Below are 19,474 nucleotides of genomic sequence, written 5' to 3' on the forward strand. Positions count from 1 at the left end.
AGCCAAAATATGAATATATTATTACCTACTTCAGAAAATGTGGGTAGCCAGCCAAGCACTGGTGGCTCAAGCCTGTCATCCTAGCTACTCAGTAGGCTGAGATCTAAGAAGTGCAGTTAGAAGCTGGCCTGGGCAGAACAGTCTGTGAAACTCTTATCTCCAATTAACTATTCAAAAATCATAAGTAGAGATGTGGCTGAAAGTGGTAGAGTGCCGGTCTTGAACAAAAGAGTTCAGGGACAGCACCCAGGCCCAGAGTTCAAGTCCCACAACTGACCAAAAAACAAAAAAAGAAAAGAAAAAGAAAGTATGGGTAAATGGTTAGGATAGCATCAGAAGCTGAGTAGCTGTTGAAAACACTATTTCAAAAATTAACCCAAATTCCTTTATCCACAATAGTCTTCATCTGTTCATTTTTATGGATCTTCAACTTTGCCTGCATGAAAAAAATTGCAGATCTAAAGAATACCACACTTTTAGATCCACTATATAATAAATTCAATAAATTCTGATTCATTGGTTGGGAAGAAGTAACAAAAATAAAAACCCAAAGAAAACAGCACAGTATTTACCCTCAAGAGCTGTCCATTTTAAATGATATTAGAAAACACCTAGTTCCACTTACTTTATAAATTAGACTGTCCACCAGAAGGTCATGTTGTATCACATTGGTCTTAAGCTGCTCATAATACAAAATATCCTAAATTTAAAAGTCAAATGAATAAAAAAAATTAAAGGTCAGTTACATTTATAAGGGCAACCTTAAACTTGAATAAATACAAATTATTAATGGTATTATTACCAAGAGAGTGAGAAGTTTTCTACTCACTAGTGCAACTCATGCTTGAATAACAAATTTTCAATAAATATGTCTATTCCTATCACTCAAAGTAATATCTGGTACTGGTGAGTACTTATCAATACTAAATTAATTTAAGAGACAAGATTTGTTCATCTAACTCCTGAACAGAAGTTGTCAGGTTACCAAGAGTTCAATTTTTTACAAGAGTTGATACATTCACCAAAAAATAAAATAAAGTAAACCAAATCTATTTTGTAAATGGTTATCTCTAAACTGATACCACAAAAGATCAGTCATATAATTTGTTCTAAAATTTCTACTGATATAAGCCACAAGTTCTATTCCTTGATAAAAGAGCATGAGTGATTTTTGATAGTTCTGTTCACAAAGGGAAGTTTAAAACACACACACACACACACACACACACATACACACGCACGCACGCACGCATACATTAAGACTACTCCAGGCAGAATCAACTTCTTAGGTCATTTTTCTTTATTGAATCCATTATCTGTCTGTTGGTGATTTCTTTTCATATCAATTAAATTTCCCAAAATGTTCTTATACTTAGAAAAATAATATTCCCACAGTCTGTATACTTTCAGAATCATGGAAGAATGAAGATTAACTGTAGAAACGAAGACTTCATTTAGTAGGTGAGTTGTTCTTCTTTCCTTCTTCCTATTACAAAATTCCAATTCTAGCTTACATTTTTATTTATCTAAATTATCAGACTTAGCTTTCAAATTTTATGTATTGCTTTATTGCAAATCTTTAATTATTAATAGCATTTCCATTAAGCATGTCAATTAAGTTTGTTAAGCTTTCTCTTAGAACCTTAAATTACACTGATTTTGAAAATACATAAGGGGGACTGAATAGACTACTAAAGAAAAGTTTTTCTGTGTTGAAGTGCTGATCTGGAAAAACCATGACTAGCTCCAGTGTGATCCACGCTTTTCCTCTTACCTCTGGTTGGCTGGAGATGTTGAGAATGAGAGCCCACAGTTCCGCTCTCAGTGCTGTGGGGCTCCCTTGCCTGATGTATTGTTGAGCAGCAGCACTATCTTGCTCCAATAGAACTGTGAAAGTATAGTCAGAGCTCATTAGAAAATGCACAGCCTAAGAAAACCACTGACATCTTCCACTGGAAGTCTGGGGAAGCTAACATTTACTCTCGAAATCTGATATAATGATAGCCTACTCTTTTTTTCTTTTACTCTCTGGATTTTGATAGAGCTCTATTTCAGCTTAGAGCTATTAGCCTAAAGCCTAATACCCCCCTGGTGCTGGGGCTTGAACCCAGGGCCTTGTGCATACTAGGCCACCACATCTGCCACTGAGCCATAACCCCAGTTCCAGATAAAAGCTTTTAAATGTATGTACCTTGATATCCCCTTGCTTAAACTATAGTTCCATGTATCTGAAACTACTTATAGACTTAGAGACAATAAGTTTTTGTATTCAATGAAGTCATATATCTATAGTACCCTTAAACTTCTTATAAATAATCTATTGTTGCAAGTGTTCTAATACATGGAAGTAGTAGTAGAGTACTATACTGCACATAATTATTGTATTCTATTATATAATACATAATTATGTATTTATATATACTATAATTACTAGGATATATATGACATATATCCTAGTATGTAAAATATAATATATAAAATGGGATTCAAATCATACACATGAAGCCTTTTAAACAACTGATTTTAAAAACTTGGACTAGAGTGTTCCATACAAGCCAGTAATATCTATCACAGATGGTCCACTCTCACACAAAGCCTTGTCTGTACAACACAGCTGGAAGACAAACAGGAAACATAAAAACAAGGAATAGCATCTTTCAAAGATGGGGGCGCTTCCTTAGGACAGTGTCTTGGTATGGGCCCTGCTCAGTCAGTGGGGACTTCAAATGACAGCCTCTCCTGATACGCAGCATGGTTGCATTCGCGGCCATGAGAGGTGTGCAGTACACAGAGAGACAGCTGAGTCTTGGATTGGAAATGAAATGCCACCCATCAGTGCTTTTATCTAATCTGCATTTGGTCTCTAAGAAGACATATATTGCTAAGGCTAATGGGTTTTCCTTCTAAATACAGATTCCCATTCAATGATCTGTAGAGTTTAGTAGCTTTTCAGATTAAATTTCAGTTGATATTTTATGGAGATATTTACCTAGAATTGCCTCATTTTTCATAAGTTGTAAAAAAATATGACTGAGGGGTTAAGGACTTAGCTCAGTGGAAGAGCACTTGCCTGGTAAGTTGAAAGGCCCTGAGTTCAATCCTCAGCTCTGAAAAAAAACAAAACCCTAAAATATGAGTGATTGCTTACCTTTCTGCCCAATACGCACATGCTCATTTTCAAAAAGTTCTAAAAAGGTTAAAAGAAAATAAAATTATTAGATATGATCAAACATACCCAGAATAAAGTCATACTTTTGTTTCCTGGTAATAACACTTAAAACTAGTTCTGAAAACTAGATGGTATTAACCAACCCAGATGCCCCTCAGTAGATTGATTCCCCTCAGGAAAATGTGGTACATTTACACAATGGAATTCTATGCCTCTATCAGAAAGAACGACACTACCATTCGTAAGGAAATGGAAGGACTTGGAAAAAATCATATTAAGTGAAGTGAGCCAGACCCAAAGAAACATAGACTCTATGGTTTCCCTCATAGGGAATAATTAGTACATGTTTAGGTTAGTCATAACAGAAGACCACAATAGCCCAATAGCTATGCCCATATGAACACATAAGATGATGCTAAGCAAAATGAACTCCATGTTATAGAAACAAGTGGCATATCATTGTTCTAATTATTTTCAACATGCCATGTGAAACCATACCCCCTTTTTTTTCTTGCTTTTTCTCTCATATTCCTTTCCCGTGGTTTTACTCCTGCTATCACTGTATCTGATCTTAGTACCCTGGATATTGTATATATGTGTATTAGAACTAGGGAAGGGAAAGGGAATGCCAAAATCAAGAGACAAAGGATAAAAAGACAAACCATTCCAAAAGAATACTTACAAAACCATTTGGTATAAACCAACTGTACAACTCATAGGGGAGGGAGAAGAAAACGGGGATGGGGCAGTAGGGGAAAAATGAAGGAGGAGGTAACAAGTTGGATAAGAAATGTACTCACTGCCTTACATATGAAACTGTAACCCTTTGTACTTCACTTTGACAATAAAGAAAAAAAAACTAGATGGCATTATAGAAAACTACAAGAATTTCCCTTCTTGAGACAGGGTTTGCTATGTAGCGGGACTGGCCTCAAATTTGTGATACTCCTGCCTCAGCCTCTGAAGTGTTAGGATTGCAGGAGTATGCTACCATACCAAGTTCTGAAAACTACACAAATATTATATATGTAGAAAGTGAGTTTTCTGGGGCTGGGAATATGGCCTAGTGGCAAGAGTGCTTGCCTCCTGTACACGAAGTCCTGGGTTTGATTCCTCAGCACCACATATACAGAAAATGGCCAGAAGGGGTGCTGTGGCTCAAGTGGCAGAGTGCTAGCCTTGAGCAAAAAGAAACCAGGGACAGTGCTCAGGCCCTGAGTTCAAGGCCCAGGACTGGCCAAAAAAAAAAAAAAAAAAGAGTTTTCTGATTGCTTAAAGTAAGTTCATACATTTAATTGCAAAAATAGTGAATTAATTTTATCTTTGTTAAGAGTATTTCCTCATAACACAAAAATATTTCTATACACTTATCTTTGACTTTTAAAAAAGCCTGCTGATAATTTCACTTATAATGGACTCAGAAACTAGATTTTATCAAAATAACATGTTCTTCAAAGACCATCATTAAGAGGGGTGGGGGTGCAGGCTTGGTGGTGCATGGTGATAGTTTAATGAGGAAGAGAAGGCAGGAGGATGAGGAGCTCAAGACCAGCTGAAAAAAAGAAAAAACCACCATGGGAAGAGATAAATCATAGAATGGAAGCACATATTTGCAATATGGATATCTGGCAAAGGACTCATGCTCTGAGTACATAAAGAAATCCTCATAGAAAAAGACATAATTATCACATACAAACAGGCCAAAGACTTGAATTCATTCTTTACAAAAATGGCAACTTAAAGATCAATAAGCATGTTAAAGACTACCTGACCACATTAGTTATCAGAAAAATGCAACTAGAACCATTATGAAATATACGTTCACCACAATGGGAAAAATGAAAAAGAATGACACTTTTCAGTACAACACAAAATGGTGAGCAAATGAGCTTCTCATACAAAATGGTAGTAATTTTGATGTAGTAACTTTGGAAAACTGGCACTATCTAATACTGAATATATATATATAATATGATAATTAGCAATGCACTCTCAGGCATTTGCTCTAACGTGTGCATACATGCACCAAGTGACATGTGAAAGAATATGCATAGAACACTATTGCTAAAAACTAAACAATGATAACAACACAAGTAATAATAACAGAGGATAAAAAGCAGTACATACAGAGTGGACTGCATATAATACAGCAGTCAAAATTAGAAATTATAATTCTACACAACAGATATGAGTCTTACAAACATTAAGCAAAGAAAGGGACACAAGAGTATATATTCACTGATCTTATTCTTACGACTGGTGTGCTTACAAGCATGTATGTCACACATCAATAAACGTTATTTTAAAGTTAGAACAAAACAGATTATGAAACCACAAGGAGAGAACATTGAGATGTTGTCCCATGGCAGAGAAAAATCAACAGTAATTTGACTTCCTTTCCTCCTCTTTCTTCCTACCTCCTGAGAAAGGAGAGGCTGCTCAGTGTGCATTTGCTAGATTTTAACAATAGTAGGTAATCTTCTATAAAGACAGAATTCACCACCTGTTAAAGGCCATGAACTCACACGTGACTCTGTGAGTAGAGCCTGGGTGTCCTGTCAACTTGGCACCTGCTTCCTCTTCTGACACAAATGCAAATGCTAATGTCAGGCACTATGGCGTTCTCATCAGGTATGGCTCAGTGGCCTGCTGGCATGTGACACAGGCACAGAGCAAGAGGGACACCTGTTCTATGCTACAATTTTTTTAGAAAGCCTTGCTAAACCAGCCTTTTCTGGACCACCCTTACTCAGCAAAATATAAATGCCCATCTTATCATATTTCTTGTGCATATGCAGCTCTCCTGGGACTGGGAAGAGGAGGAAGTCTGCTAGCATGAAGAGGGATGAGACATGCAGACCACACTACACCATTACTCCCAGTGGTGAATAAGAGGGGCAACCAGTTTGCCATTACTCTAAGTACTTTAAAAATCTAGCTCTCACACATAAAACTGTAACACAAAATCAGCAGCCTTGTTTAAAGTACACTCAATGTATTTTTGTTGTATTTTCATGGCTAGGCAACATTTTAGATTTAAAATATAATCCATAAAGTTTTCATTTTGAGAAATAAAATATCTGAAGCACAGTACTATCTTATTTTACTATTTAGTTTTTAGTATCTGAAGCTTTTGGTTGTGCAGACTGTTCTTATTAACTAAGGAAAGTATCTTGGCACCATGCTACACTTAGAAAACATACATTCTCTATCACTTTTTTTTACATTTCTTTCTTTTTATTGTCAAAGTAATGTACAGAGGAGTTATAGTTACATACGTAAGGCAGTGAGTTCATTTCTTATCATACTTTTTACCTCCTCCATTTTTCTCCCTCCCTCCCTGGTTCCCTCCCAACCCTTCCCCAACTTGTACAGTTGGTTTACAGCATATTGTCTTGTAAGTATTGCTGTTGCATTGATTCACCTTTTACCCTTTGTCTCTTCATTTTGGTGTTCCTGTTACTGTTTAAACTTACTTATTTCAAAGATCACATACAAAATAACAGTATAGTTCTATTTTAAATAGTTGAGTTTGGTCACTTAGATGGTTTTTCTAATAAAAGTGGATGATATTATGAGATAATAATGTTTTATTTCCTCAGGTAGTATCAAACCAGCAATATTCAAAAGACCTACAGCCAGGTGCTACTGGCTCAAACCTATAATCCTAGCTCCTCGGGAGGCTGAGAACTAAGGCTCAAGGTTCAAAGCCAGGCCAGAGAGAAAAGTTGGTGAGGCTCTTAACTCCAATTAACCACCAAAAAGCTGGAAGGGGGTTGCTGAAGCTCATGGGATAGAGTGCTAGCCTTGAGCAAAAAAGCTCAGGAACAGAGTTCAAACCCTAGGACCTATACACACACATATACACAAAGACTTCCTAACAGATTTTAATGATTCAACTATATAAAATACAATGCTATGTTTTCTGAATGCTATTTTCCTAGTCCCCAAGTAAGAAGCCCAGAGTAGTCAGAATTTCTTTGTTGAATGGCAACTTCTATATATAATAACTACTTCAAGATAATGAAAATATCTTTAAGAAGATAATAAAAATATTTTTCAAAAAAGAATTTGGGATCTATACTCACAATGTATGTTTCTCCAAGTGCTCTGGGGATCACTATGTTAATAGTGATTCATAGATTCATAGATTTGTCTAAGGTAAAAATGTTCTCTGGCAAAATGAACTTGAGAGATACTAGGCTAAAATATTTCAGAACTTTCCATAGTCTTTAAAACAGTGCAACACACTGTATATCTGAAGCTGTATGGGCTGACCCTTTCCAAATGTGATTTGATAAGATCTCTTTTGCAGAGAGCATCAGGTGGGTGCTTCCCAGAACACTCTTCAGGAAATGCTGCATTAACAAAAACAGCTTTATACTTTGAGAAATAACAAGTTATATACTTAAAAAATGTCCAGTTAGCTGGGAATATGGCCTAGTGGCAAGAGTGCTTGCCTCGCATACATGAAGCCCTAGGTTTTATTCCCCAGCACCATATATATAGAAAATGGCCAGATGTGGCACTGTGGCTCAAGTGGCAGAGTGCTAGCCTTGAGCAAAAAGAAGCCAGGGTCAGTGCTCAGGTCCTGAGTTCAAGGCCCAGGACTGGCAAAAAAAAAAAAAAAAAAAAAAACTCTTCCAAAAAATGTCCAGTTAGTAAAATTCTCATCTACTAGGACTCATTATTACATATACTCAGAAAATAATCACACAAATGCAACCCTGGTAACACTGGTCTCATAAGTGGTCTCTGTAGTGTGTGTGTCTGTGTCTATCTGTCTGTGCTTATAATAAATGCAAGATTGTGAATTTGTAGAAATAATGGGTATGCCTAACTTTAAAAATCTTATTAAATATGATGTAACAGGACAGACTTTACTTGACAGCTGACAAGCTACTGGGTGAGAAATGCACTTTGAATTTAATAGGTAAACAGCAGGAACTGGCTACTAATACTATGACAATAATAGGTTTTAAAGGTGAACAGAAAGAACATGGTTCCTGTAGGTTACAATCTAGTCAACATAAGTATTCACACTTTCAGACATTTAACATAGATTAAAACGTGGTGACTGCTAGATAAATGTAATTATGATAGATACCATTTTTCTTCTGAAGTAATTCTGTTGCCTAGCAATTCTCAAGTCTAGCAGAAATCCACATACTGTACCACTAAGAACAATCTCTTTGGATGAACACTAATTTAAGATCAATTTCAGTAATCCTGATTTGAGAGGAAGAGAGAGACCAAAAATAACTGCATCAACCAAGACATTACCAATCATCTCCAGGCAAGCTTGGGTGCTCTCTCCTCTGCTCTAACTGCCTTTTCACTCTTTCACAGCAAGTAGCACATTCTATCTCCACTGCCACGACTCCACCGCTCTTCCCTGAGAGCAGATGTCTGACTGCCATCTAGCCCTTGAGCAGTCACTGGCCCTTAGCACTATAACATATATCTGTTATACTATGAGTGAATCAAAGAAGGAAAAGCTTTTCAAAGTAGAGCTACTCTAAGGTCCAGAATAATTTTAAATAATTCTTAAAAATCACTCCAAAATGAAAAGTATGATTCAATATTATATTACTATTTTCTTTCCTTTCTTATACTCTACTGTCATTGGTTATGAAGAAAATATATGATACCTTACTCTAGCAGATAATTGTTTTAAATATGGGAATTGGGGCTTGAACTGGGCACTGTCCCTTAGCTTCTTCACTTAAGTCTGGTGCGTTACCATTTGAGCCACAGCTTCACTTCTGGCTTTTTGATGGTTAATTGGAGATAAGAGTCTCACAGACTTTCCTGCCTGGACTGGCAGATCTCAGCCTCTTGACTAGCTAGGATTACAGGCATGATCCACTAGTGCCCAGCTTGACTTCTTCTTATGAAACAAGGAAAGGCTAACAGGTAGCTGGCGGGAGGCCGCACAGTGGCATACTTTTAGGACACACTACTGAGTTTTGAATCCTGTCCTTATCACTTACTAATTTTTTGAACATAAGTTACTTAACACCTCTACATCTTCAATGCTAAAGTGGCAGTATGACTCCTAACTTGCATCATGTAAGAAAATTAAATGCAATGCTACTTACTATCCACCACCCAAATAACACAAAGAATGTAGGGCATGCCCCGCATTAGCGAGGAGGCACTGCATCAGCGAGTCTCATGCATGGAGGCACTCTTCTCTACGTGGACGCAGGCATTCCCCTCCCAGCAGCTGTCTACTAACTGGAGCTTATGCACTCTAGAGAGAATCCTGCATTCCCAGCCTATGTGCAACAGAAGACAGATGCTGCAATGTTTATAGTGGACTTGTCTGTAATGTCCTCAACTCTGACACTTTTCAAATGCTCCACAGCAGTACTGTGAGGAAATAAATGTGTGGTAGGAACACAGGAGCAAGAAAATGATCAACAAATATGTATTACAATATGGCTGAATCTCACGAACAAAATGGTAAACAAACCATGTCAACCATCAAAGAGACACAGTGTGCACTTCCATTCAAATGAAATTCAAGAATTGGTAAAACTAATTCATGCTGCCAGAAATGAGAATAGTGGGTATCTTGGAAATGAGAGATACAAATTGGGAAAAGGGGAGCTCTTATTTATCTTTGGGGTAATATTTTAGGAGGTATGTTCAATTTGTAAAAATTCATGAGCTGTAAACTCTTATGATATGTACCTGCCTATATGCACTGTATGTTGATAAGGGAATGAGGTTTTTGGCAATACCCAAGTTTGACCTCAGAGCCACCTTTTGTTTGTGAGGTACTACCTGAGCATGCCTCCGGCCCTTTTGGTTTTTATTATTCAGACAGGGTTTCACTTTTTTTCTTTGTAAATCTAGTTTTAATAAATGGTAATATTACGTATCATTTAGAGTAGTAGGTGGTTAAATGAGATGACACACAGGATGCATCTGATGACTACTCATTATTTATTATTAGATAGTATAATAATAGTGATTATTATATGATGATACTATCATAATAGTACTAAGCAGTCAACTTTTTTATCTTACTAAGAAGGAAGCAAATCCAAACGTGCGTGACTTGTCCAAGTCTAGGATTTTTTCCAGTGCAATAGAGGTTTCTTACATTTTCAGTCAATTTTATTTCCATCTTAGTATAACTAAAGCCTCACTGGTCTTTTCTGAAAAGCAATATTACTTATGTACCAAAGAGAAATTAGTGAACTTGTCTGCACAATTACACTTTTTTTTTTTTTTTTGCCAGTCCTGGGGCTTGGACTCAGGGCCTGAGCACTGTCCCTGGCTTCTTCCCGCTCAAGGCCAGCACTCTGCCACCTGAGCCACAGCGCCTCTCCTGGCCGTTTTCCATATATGTGGTGCTGGGGAATCGAACCGAGAGTTTCATGTGTAGGACGCAAGCACACTTGCCACTAGGCCATATTCCCAGCCCTGCACAATTACACTTTAAAAGACACTATTTAAAAAGCCGAAGTCTACATGAAGAACAGCTTTCACTTAACTTGGTAACATAAAAATGCCAGGAAAGGATAATACAAATATCACTAATGAAGATTCTGCCAAAAAAGACAAACTTGCATGTCTAATAACTTCTAATTATCTGTCTAAATAACTTCAAAAAATTGTAAAATCTAATCATTGCAATGTGTAGGATCCTGTTCCATTAACAGAAGCTAGTAAGAGACAAAATCATGCCTAATTTTCAGGAATAAAACATCCATGAGCTTAAGTAACAAGATATTCCCTTAAACTCACTGGCAGTTATCACTTACATCCATTATATGTCATGCAGGAGAAATACTAACCAGGAGGCACTTGTGTAGAATCATCGATGCCCAGCTGTCCTGTAGCTAAGCCAAGTTCTACAAAACATTCTTTCTGAAAACAACATATGAAGAATTAACACATGCCACAGGCTTCACTTCACAGTAAACGGTTACTACTTTCACTTAGAAAATCAGCTTAAAAAATCACAATGTAAAATGCAACTGTTTCATTCAAATAACTAAAAAAGTAAGGGACGGTACTGGACAGGTAAATAAATACATCAGTTAAAACTTAAGGAGCAGAATAACAATAATTCTCTTTACCACAGATGTTACTGCACAACACCCAATGCTTTCATGTAAAGTACACATGAATAGAAAAGATGCAAACAGGGTAAAGTGTCAATGAGCAAAAATATCAGATAAAAGAGTCCTTGTCTCAGACAAAATAAAAAGGTATAAACACTTAGGAATATATACATATGAAAAACAACTTTGTTATAGTTCTCTTTTAGTAATATTTGCTTTCCCCCAATTTTTACTGCCATGTATGTGTGTATGCGTGTGCGTGTGCGTGTGCGTGTGTGTGTGTGTGTGTGTGTGTGTGTGTATTTTTTCCAGTCCTGGGGCTTCAACTCAGGACCTGGGCACTGTCCTTGAGCTTCTTTGCTCAAGGCTAGTGCTCTATCTACCACTTGAGCCATGGCCCTGGTTTTGGCAATTTATTGGAGATAAAAGACTCATAGACTTTTCTGCCCAGGCTGGCTTTGAACCATATGTGAGCCAATGGCACCCAGCTATGTTATTAATTTTTAGTGGACTTATCATAGTACCTGACATGGCAGAGGGGCACAATACATACTGAAACACACTACTGAGCTACATTATTAACCTGGCAATTCCATACTACTTCCTTAGTTACAAGGTCACTTCAGAGTCATAAATCTTAGATTTAAGAACCCTCTTTTATTTATTTATTTTTGAGCTGGTACTAGGGCTTGAACTCAAGGCTTTGCACTCTCATCCAGCTTTTCTGCGTATGACCAGTGGTTAGATCACTTGCCACATACGTGGAGCCCTGGGTTTGACCGCCATGGCATAGCTGCCCTTTGAGGTACTGCTTGGGAAGAGCTTGAAGGCATGCCCATGAGCATAACAAGAAATGGATCTTATTGGAAACTTGACTTCCCTGCATTTGTTAGTGTGTGTGTGTGTGTGTGTATGTGTGTGTGTGTGTGTGTTGGGGTTGGAAACATCTGAGTGACTGGAAGGAATCTCAGTGATGATCTACCTGACACACTACATTTCTGACAGATCTAAGTAGACCTCCTGCCAAGTGATAGCCTATTATAACCTGAGTGAATGCAAGCCCAAACCTTAAATACTCTTAGTGGTCACTCTCTAAATTGGCTCTTTTTTCTTGATTTTTGTTTTTGTTTTGGGCTTTAGTTGCTGCCTCTGTCTTTCAAATTAGAACAGTTTAAATGTCTGAAGATTCTAGATTGGCCATTCGTATTTAAGAATGAGAGAATATAAAACTGACTGGAAGAAGAAGGAAGAAAAGGGCAAGAGGGCAAGAAGAAAAGAAGAAGGAGGCGGTGGGAGGAGGAAGAAAAAGAAAAGGAAGAGGAGAAGGAAAAAGAGGAGGAGAAGGAAGATAGCAACTATAACTTCTAGGCTGAAGGAGAGCAGACAAAGAAAAATACTAAACACTCAGAAATAAGTGCATCTAGTCCTCGAGGATATAATTGAGATTTCTATGGAGCAGTGGCCATCACTGTAACATGCAGACCAAGAGGGATGGACGCAGCTGTCAAGCGTGTAGGCTGGTGCTGGGCTGCTAAGTACTAAAGATTGCTACTAGGCCTCTGTGGGCTCACTGGCTTGCCTTGCACACAGGACCAGGAAGGGGGACTACCTTCTTCCTGTTATAGCCTTGCTGTGTTCCTCTACAACTTTCTATTCACAAAGCTTGACATCAGGCCAGTTGGCAAAGGGAAATATTTGTAGCTTCCAGCTATAATGTAGTAAAACAAAAAAGTAGAGCACAAAAAAGTAGAATTTTAGATTAAGTAGATTAAATTGATTACTGGTACACCTCTCATCCATACTTCTCATCTTCCAGAGGCATTTAGGTTTGACCTTCTTCCCCCTTTTTAATTCATTTACCATGAGCTTTAAATACATTAAAGTTACTTGTTTCCTACTTTGACTAGATAGCAATTTGTGTTCCTTATTGTTTTGGGGGTGATTAACAAAAGGAGGAGGAATGGTAATATCCTAACTCCATCATCAAGAATGTTCCTATATTTCATTGTAGAATGAATTTTATCACTGAAATGTGACAATCTCCAGACCAAAGACAGTCTCCAGTTACTCCTTATTTTTCCTATCACCTTCAGTGCCTGACCATGGTATGGTCATCATAAAGGTTGTCTCACTTATGTAAAATATGCTACTTACACATCATTTTCATAAAATTCACAATTTCTCTCAGTCATTTTTTTTTGGCCAGTCCAGGGCCTTGAACTCAGGGCCTGAGCACTGTCCCTGGCTTCTTTTTGCTCAAGGCTAGCACTCTGCCACTTGAGCCACAGCGTCACTTCTGGCTGCTTCCTATATATATGTGGTGCTGGGGAATTGAACCCAGGGCTTCATGTATAGGAGGCAAGCACTCTTGCCACTAGGCCATATTCCCAGCCCTCTTTCAATCATTTTTGTAGACATATACCAAGCACCTGAATTCCAACAAGCTGCCTTATGGATCTATGCTTCTGGTTATTTTCAAATAAAGTATAAGAAAAAGTATTTATACTTCAATGTATGCTGAATGTTAGTTTTATATGCAAAGCAACACTTTCTGTATAAATGTATTTGCAATAAAAGGAAATGTTACTTTATTAATTTTCTCAATGAGTACATTATATTACTTTAAATACATGTTATGTAAAATATTTTTCCCATGGTTATCTTGTAAAATATGCTAATTTACCTTTAAATGTCTATACTTACCAACTCTGGAATGTCTTTTACTTTCAGAGGAACTTGGATTAAACCCAAATGAGTCCTGAAACCAAGAGAATCACCATTTTCATAATTTGGGTTGCGGAGATTAATTAATACCTTTAAAACAAACCCAACAGAATTGGTTAGTTTCTTCGTAGGATGTTTATACTTGTCAAATAGTGATATTCTTGGTAAAGCACCACAAAATTAAAAGCTATTTGGAGTTATGCATATATTTCAATTACATATTACAATAGTTTACAATTGTACTGAAATATCAAAATCGAAAATCATGAATATGCTTTTTTTTTTTTTTTTGCCAGTCCTGGAGCTTGGACTTAGCGCTTGAGCACTGTCCCTGGCTTCATTTTACTCATAGCTAGCACCTACCTCCTGAGCTATAATGTCACTTCTGGCTTTTTCTGTTTATGTGGTGCTGAGGAATAGAACCCAGGGTTCGATGCTAGGCAAGCAGTCATTTTAGCTAAGCCACATTCCCAGCCATGGATACGCTTTTAACTAATATGGTTTTAGTAGTCTAATTAATTATCTACCACATGAAACTCTATAAAGTTAAGAATTTAATTAGATAAAGTTTTTTGATGGTTGGAAGAAATAAAATTTGCTATATCGTACTAAGGATAATGACAGAAAAAATAATCACTGCCTGTTGTACATGGTTGGTAGGGCACAAATTAGTGCAGCCACAGTAGAAAGCAGCATGAAAGTTCCTCAAGAAAATAAAAATAGTGCCATCATATTATCCTGCTGTACTAGTCTCAAGCATATATCCAAAGGAATGTAAATCTACAAGAAAATACCTGCACACCTATGTTTATAACAGTACTACCTGTAAGAGACAAGATACAGAATCAACTTGGTGCCCAATAAGTGATGATTGAATAAAAAAAAGTGTAGCACATGTATATAATGGGATATTGTTCGTCAATGGAGAAGAATAAAATTGTTATTTGCAGAAAATTGGATGTAACTTAAGATTTTATTAAGAAAAAAAAGATTTTATTTAGAAAAATAAGCCAAGTTCAGACACAAATAGGGCATGGTTTCATTCAATGTGGAATCTAGACCCCTTCCCCCAAAATAATATGTCATAATATACAAAAGGGTAACTGTTTAAGAGGGGGTTATTAGTGAATGGGAAGAGAAGGAGAGGAAAAGGTGGCAGAAGCTGAATATTACATAAGTACAATATAAAAATAGCACAATGAAACTCATTATTCAAAGGAAAGGAAATGCTTAATTGCAATATTTTTCAGAGAAAATTTTAGAGCCAACTCTTAACACTTTCAAAAACAAAAATTCAATAAGCTTTCAAGAAAGATGAAGGAATAACACTTATTTATGTCTCTTTCAGTGTAGGACTCTTCTGTAAGTTTGGATATAGGAGATGATTCTGAGGACAGAATTGAACATTTGCAAAGACAGGAAGAAAAATATGAATAATTTTTTGGCTAATCAGACCAAAGTGTCTGTCATGTATAATGATATTTCATAACTCCAAAACAAAGCACATTCTATACTTTTGAGAAAGGATCATGGAAACTCTGCTGGGAGTGTGATCTCTTTGCATTTGCTCTTGCTGAAAGCTTACGTGGGTAACCCTGAAATCTTCTTAGTGTTGTCAATGGTCTGACTCTATGACGGTTGCAGCAATGAACAAAACAGAATGAAAAGCTGGTCTCATTGTGACTCTTCCATTGTAATGGCAGAAGGCAGGCAAGAATTTAGAAACAGTATGCAGTATGGTGAAATATATTCTAGAAAAAGGGCCGGAAAGGGATAGGAGTTCCAAGCAAAAGGACCTGAGGGAAAGAACAAACAAGTACTTTGGGAAATATATTACAAGATGAAAAAATAAAAGCTACTAACTCAATCAGCTGGAAGAAAGTCAGAGAGAAGCAAGTGAGGAGGAAAAGTAAGAGGAAGTAGAACTCAGAGAGTTAACAGAGAATCTGATCAAAAAGGGTGTTTTGGGTCACTGTCATCACTTTGGACAGGAAGCCACTAGAGAGCAGAATTGCATTGTTTTGACTTGCACTTAAATGATTCTCTGTGCTAAGAACAGATTCCAGGTAGAGAAGGGTACTAGTGGAAAGAGCAGGTGGGAGGCTACCACATAGTCCAAACAAGACATGAGGGTAACTTGGGTACAACAGTGATGTGATGTTAAGAAACAAATAGATTCTGAGCTGGATGCTGGTGTCTCACACCTGTAATCCCAGCTTCTCAGGAAGCCAAGACCCGGAAGACCTTGGTTTGAAGTTAGTTGGAGCAGCAAAGTCCCTGAGACTTCAATATCCAATCAACCAGATAAATGGTTAACTGGAGGCATAGCTCAAGTGGTAGACAGCTTGCCACAAGCAAGCAAGCAAGCTGAGTAAGAACACAAGGCTCTGAGTTTAATCCCAGTATTGGCACTAAATAAATATAACAACTAAAGTGCATAGATTCTGGACACCATTTTGAAGGCAAAACTGATGGGATGACATGTTACAGGTAAGGTTCAAAAGAAAGAGTAAAATCAAAGACAGGTTAACTAAAATAATGAGTTCCAACTAGGTTTTGAAGAGTTGCACTTGGTGTTTGCTCTGCCCCTCACCTACACTGGTCAAATTCACTAGTGGACCCCCTGTTCTCTACTTTGATCACTATATGCTCTATCGTCAGGGAAATCACCTTTGCCCCACTCCCTAATCGACAGTAGGAGACTATCATTATGTTTTCTTTTCCTCATAACTAATCAGTTCCAAATTCTCACTAAATTCTCCTTTAAACTGTGAAATTCTTTCCATTCCCAATGTAGTGTTCTTAGTTCAGGCCCTCATTATGTCCTGCCTAGACTCCAGGACAAGGGAAGGAATGAAAATGGAAAGAATTTACAGAGCAACCATAGGCTATGTGATTGATAGTCACTATTTAATCAAAATCTTCCTAATTGACTTTTAAATAATCTATCATTCTAATATCAATTTCTAAACACAGATTGGATTATGCCATTCCTCTGCTTCAGTAATTCTCGACTTTGTACATGGAGATCCCTCTGCCTAGAGATATTCTGACATTGTCATTTCTCACACTATTTCTTCATTAACATATGTATATTTATCCAGTAGAACTTACCTCAAGAAAATCCTTGGGTGCATAAACAGGTCGAAAAAGGCTTAAATCTACAATAAGGGTAGAGTTAGAAAAAATTTCAGTTAATATATGAAATGAAGTCATCCATAATAAACTTTACTTATTTTCCCTATATTTCTGTTGAGGTAGATTATTTTAAGCGTTTTCTGAGTATTGACTATTTGTAATACATTGCATTAAGTACTAGAGATATAAAAGTGAAAACAATAGACAATCCCTCACCTTAACAGCCTAGATAATAATTAAGAATTTCCTCTTCATAAATTATTTAAATACAGTTGGCAAAACAATGGCAATATAATGTAAGGGTTCTATGTAAAACTTCAAAATACTTAAGAGTACAAACAATGCATTCTTAATGAATTCCTATAGCTGTATTAAGCTGTTTTCCATTATGAATCCCAAATGCACACTGCTTCATCTATTAAGACACTTCTTACCCAGGTTTCTAGCAGGGGCACAAGAGGGGAGGAGAAAGGTTTCCTGCATATCTTGCTATACAATTATAGCATCTATTATTATGGTAAATAAAATATTCTTGTTTCTTAATATATGTTTATAAAGTTGACTGGATTTTTACCAGCACAACCTTGTTCATTGCAGCATTATTTACACAGCTAAGATATAGAATCAACCCAGATGCCCTTCAGTGGATGAATGGATCAAGAAAATGTGGTATATATCTATGCTTTCATCAGAAAGAATGGCACTGCCCCATTTGTAAGGAAATAGAAAGACTTGGGAAAAAATTATATTAAGTGAAATAAGCTAGACCCAAAGAAACACAGGCTACATGGCTTCTTTCATTTGTAATAACTAGAATATGTCTAAGATATTCTTAAGAGAGGACCTCAACAGCTATTTAGGTATGAACATATGACCATATAAAATGATGCTTATTACAAAGACCCTGAAAGGCTACAAATCAAAGAAAGGTTGGACAAATGGGATTGCATCAAACTCCAGAGCTTCTGCACGGCAAAGGACATAGCTCTCAAGATAAACAGAAAGCCCACAGACTGGGAGAAAATCTTTACCGGACATTCAACAGACAAAGGCCTCATCTCTAAAATATATGCAGAACTAAAAAAATTACCTTCTTCCAAAACAAAACTGCAAAGAACCAACAGCCCCCTCATCAAGTGGGCTAAAGACTTACAAAGAAACTTCTCTGATGAGGAAATGAGAATGGCCAATAGACATATGAAAAAATGCTCTACATCACTGGCCATAAAGGAAATGCAAATCAAAACAACATTGAGATTCCATCTCACCCCAGCAAGAATGTCATATATCAAGAAAACTAATAATAACAATTGTTGGAGGGGATGTGGCCAAAAGGGAACCCTACTTCATTGTTGGTGGGAATGTAAACTGGTTCAGCCACTCTGGCAAGCAGTATGGAGATTCCTCAGAAGGCTCAATATAGAACTCCCCTATGACCCAGCAGCCCCACTGTTGGGTATCTATCCAAAAGACCACAAACAAAATCACAGTAATGCCACCAGCACAACAATGTTCATCGCAGCACAATTTGTCATAGCGAGAAGCTGGAACCAACCCAGATGCCCCTCCATAGATGAATGGATCAGGAAAATGTGGTACATTTACACAATGGAATTTTATGCCTCTATCAGAAAGAATGACATTGTCCCATTTGTAAGGAAATGGAAGGACTTGGAAAAAGTTATACTAAGTGAAGTGAGCCAGACCCAAAGAAACATGGACTCTATGGCCTCCCTTATTGGGAATAATTAGTACAGGTTTAGGCAAGCCATAGCAGAGCATCACAAGGCCCAATAGCTATACCCTTAGGAACACATAAGATGATGCTAAGTGAAATGAACTCCATGATATGGAAACAAGTGATATATCACAGTTATAACTACTTTCAACGTCCTATGTGTATGTGTAGTTTCTATTATTGATGATGTTTTGTATCACCTTCCTATGTTTGTACCTACACTATCTCTGTAATCTTATCTGAGTATATTGGAAACCGTGTTTACTGGTATTGGAAGTAGGAAATTCAAAGGGAATACCAAATTCGAGAGACACGGGGTAAAAAAAGAGAAATAACTACAAAAGCAATACTTGCAAAACTGTTTGGTGTAAGTGAACTGAACAACTGGGCGGGGGGGAGGGAAGGGGGGGAGGGAGGGGGGCATGAGGGACAAGGCAACAAGCAGTACAAGAAATGTATCCAACGCCCAACGTATGATACTGTAACCTCTCTGTACGTCAGTTTGAAAATAAAAATTTGAGAAAAAAAAATAAAATAAAATAAAATAAAATGATGCTTATTGAAATGAACTCCAAGAAATGGAAACATGAGTTTTTTAAATTATTGTACTGTTTGCAGTTATGT

The 19,474-nt window shown here is 37.1% G+C and overlaps 1 protein-coding gene across 4 annotated transcripts in view; it reads right to left on the reverse strand.

Annotated features, from left to right (window-relative positions):
* The window catches only part of Tbc1d19 (TBC1 domain family member 19), a 125,320-nt gene that overhangs the window by 71,084 nt on the left and 34,762 nt on the right, over nt 1-19,474 (reverse strand). For all 4 annotated transcript variants that reach the window (XM_048363834.1, XM_048363835.1, XM_048363833.1 and 1 more), the window contains 6 exons: nt 17,089-17,135; nt 13,954-14,064; nt 10,981-11,053; nt 3,149-3,187; nt 1,775-1,887; nt 626-700 (listed from right to left, as the gene is read on the reverse strand). In XM_048363834.1, the coding sequence (XP_048219791.1) occupies nt 626-700; nt 1,775-1,887; nt 3,149-3,187; nt 10,981-11,053; nt 13,954-14,064; nt 17,089-17,135 (458 nt within the window). The remainder of the gene's footprint in view (nt 1-625; nt 701-1,774; nt 1,888-3,148; nt 3,188-10,980; nt 11,054-13,953; nt 14,065-17,088; nt 17,136-19,474) is intronic.

This window comes from Perognathus longimembris, chromosome 16, assembly GCF_023159225.1.
Source record: "Perognathus longimembris pacificus isolate PPM17 chromosome 16, ASM2315922v1, whole genome shotgun sequence".
Taxonomy (NCBI): domain Eukaryota; kingdom Metazoa; phylum Chordata; class Mammalia; order Rodentia; family Heteromyidae; genus Perognathus; species Perognathus longimembris.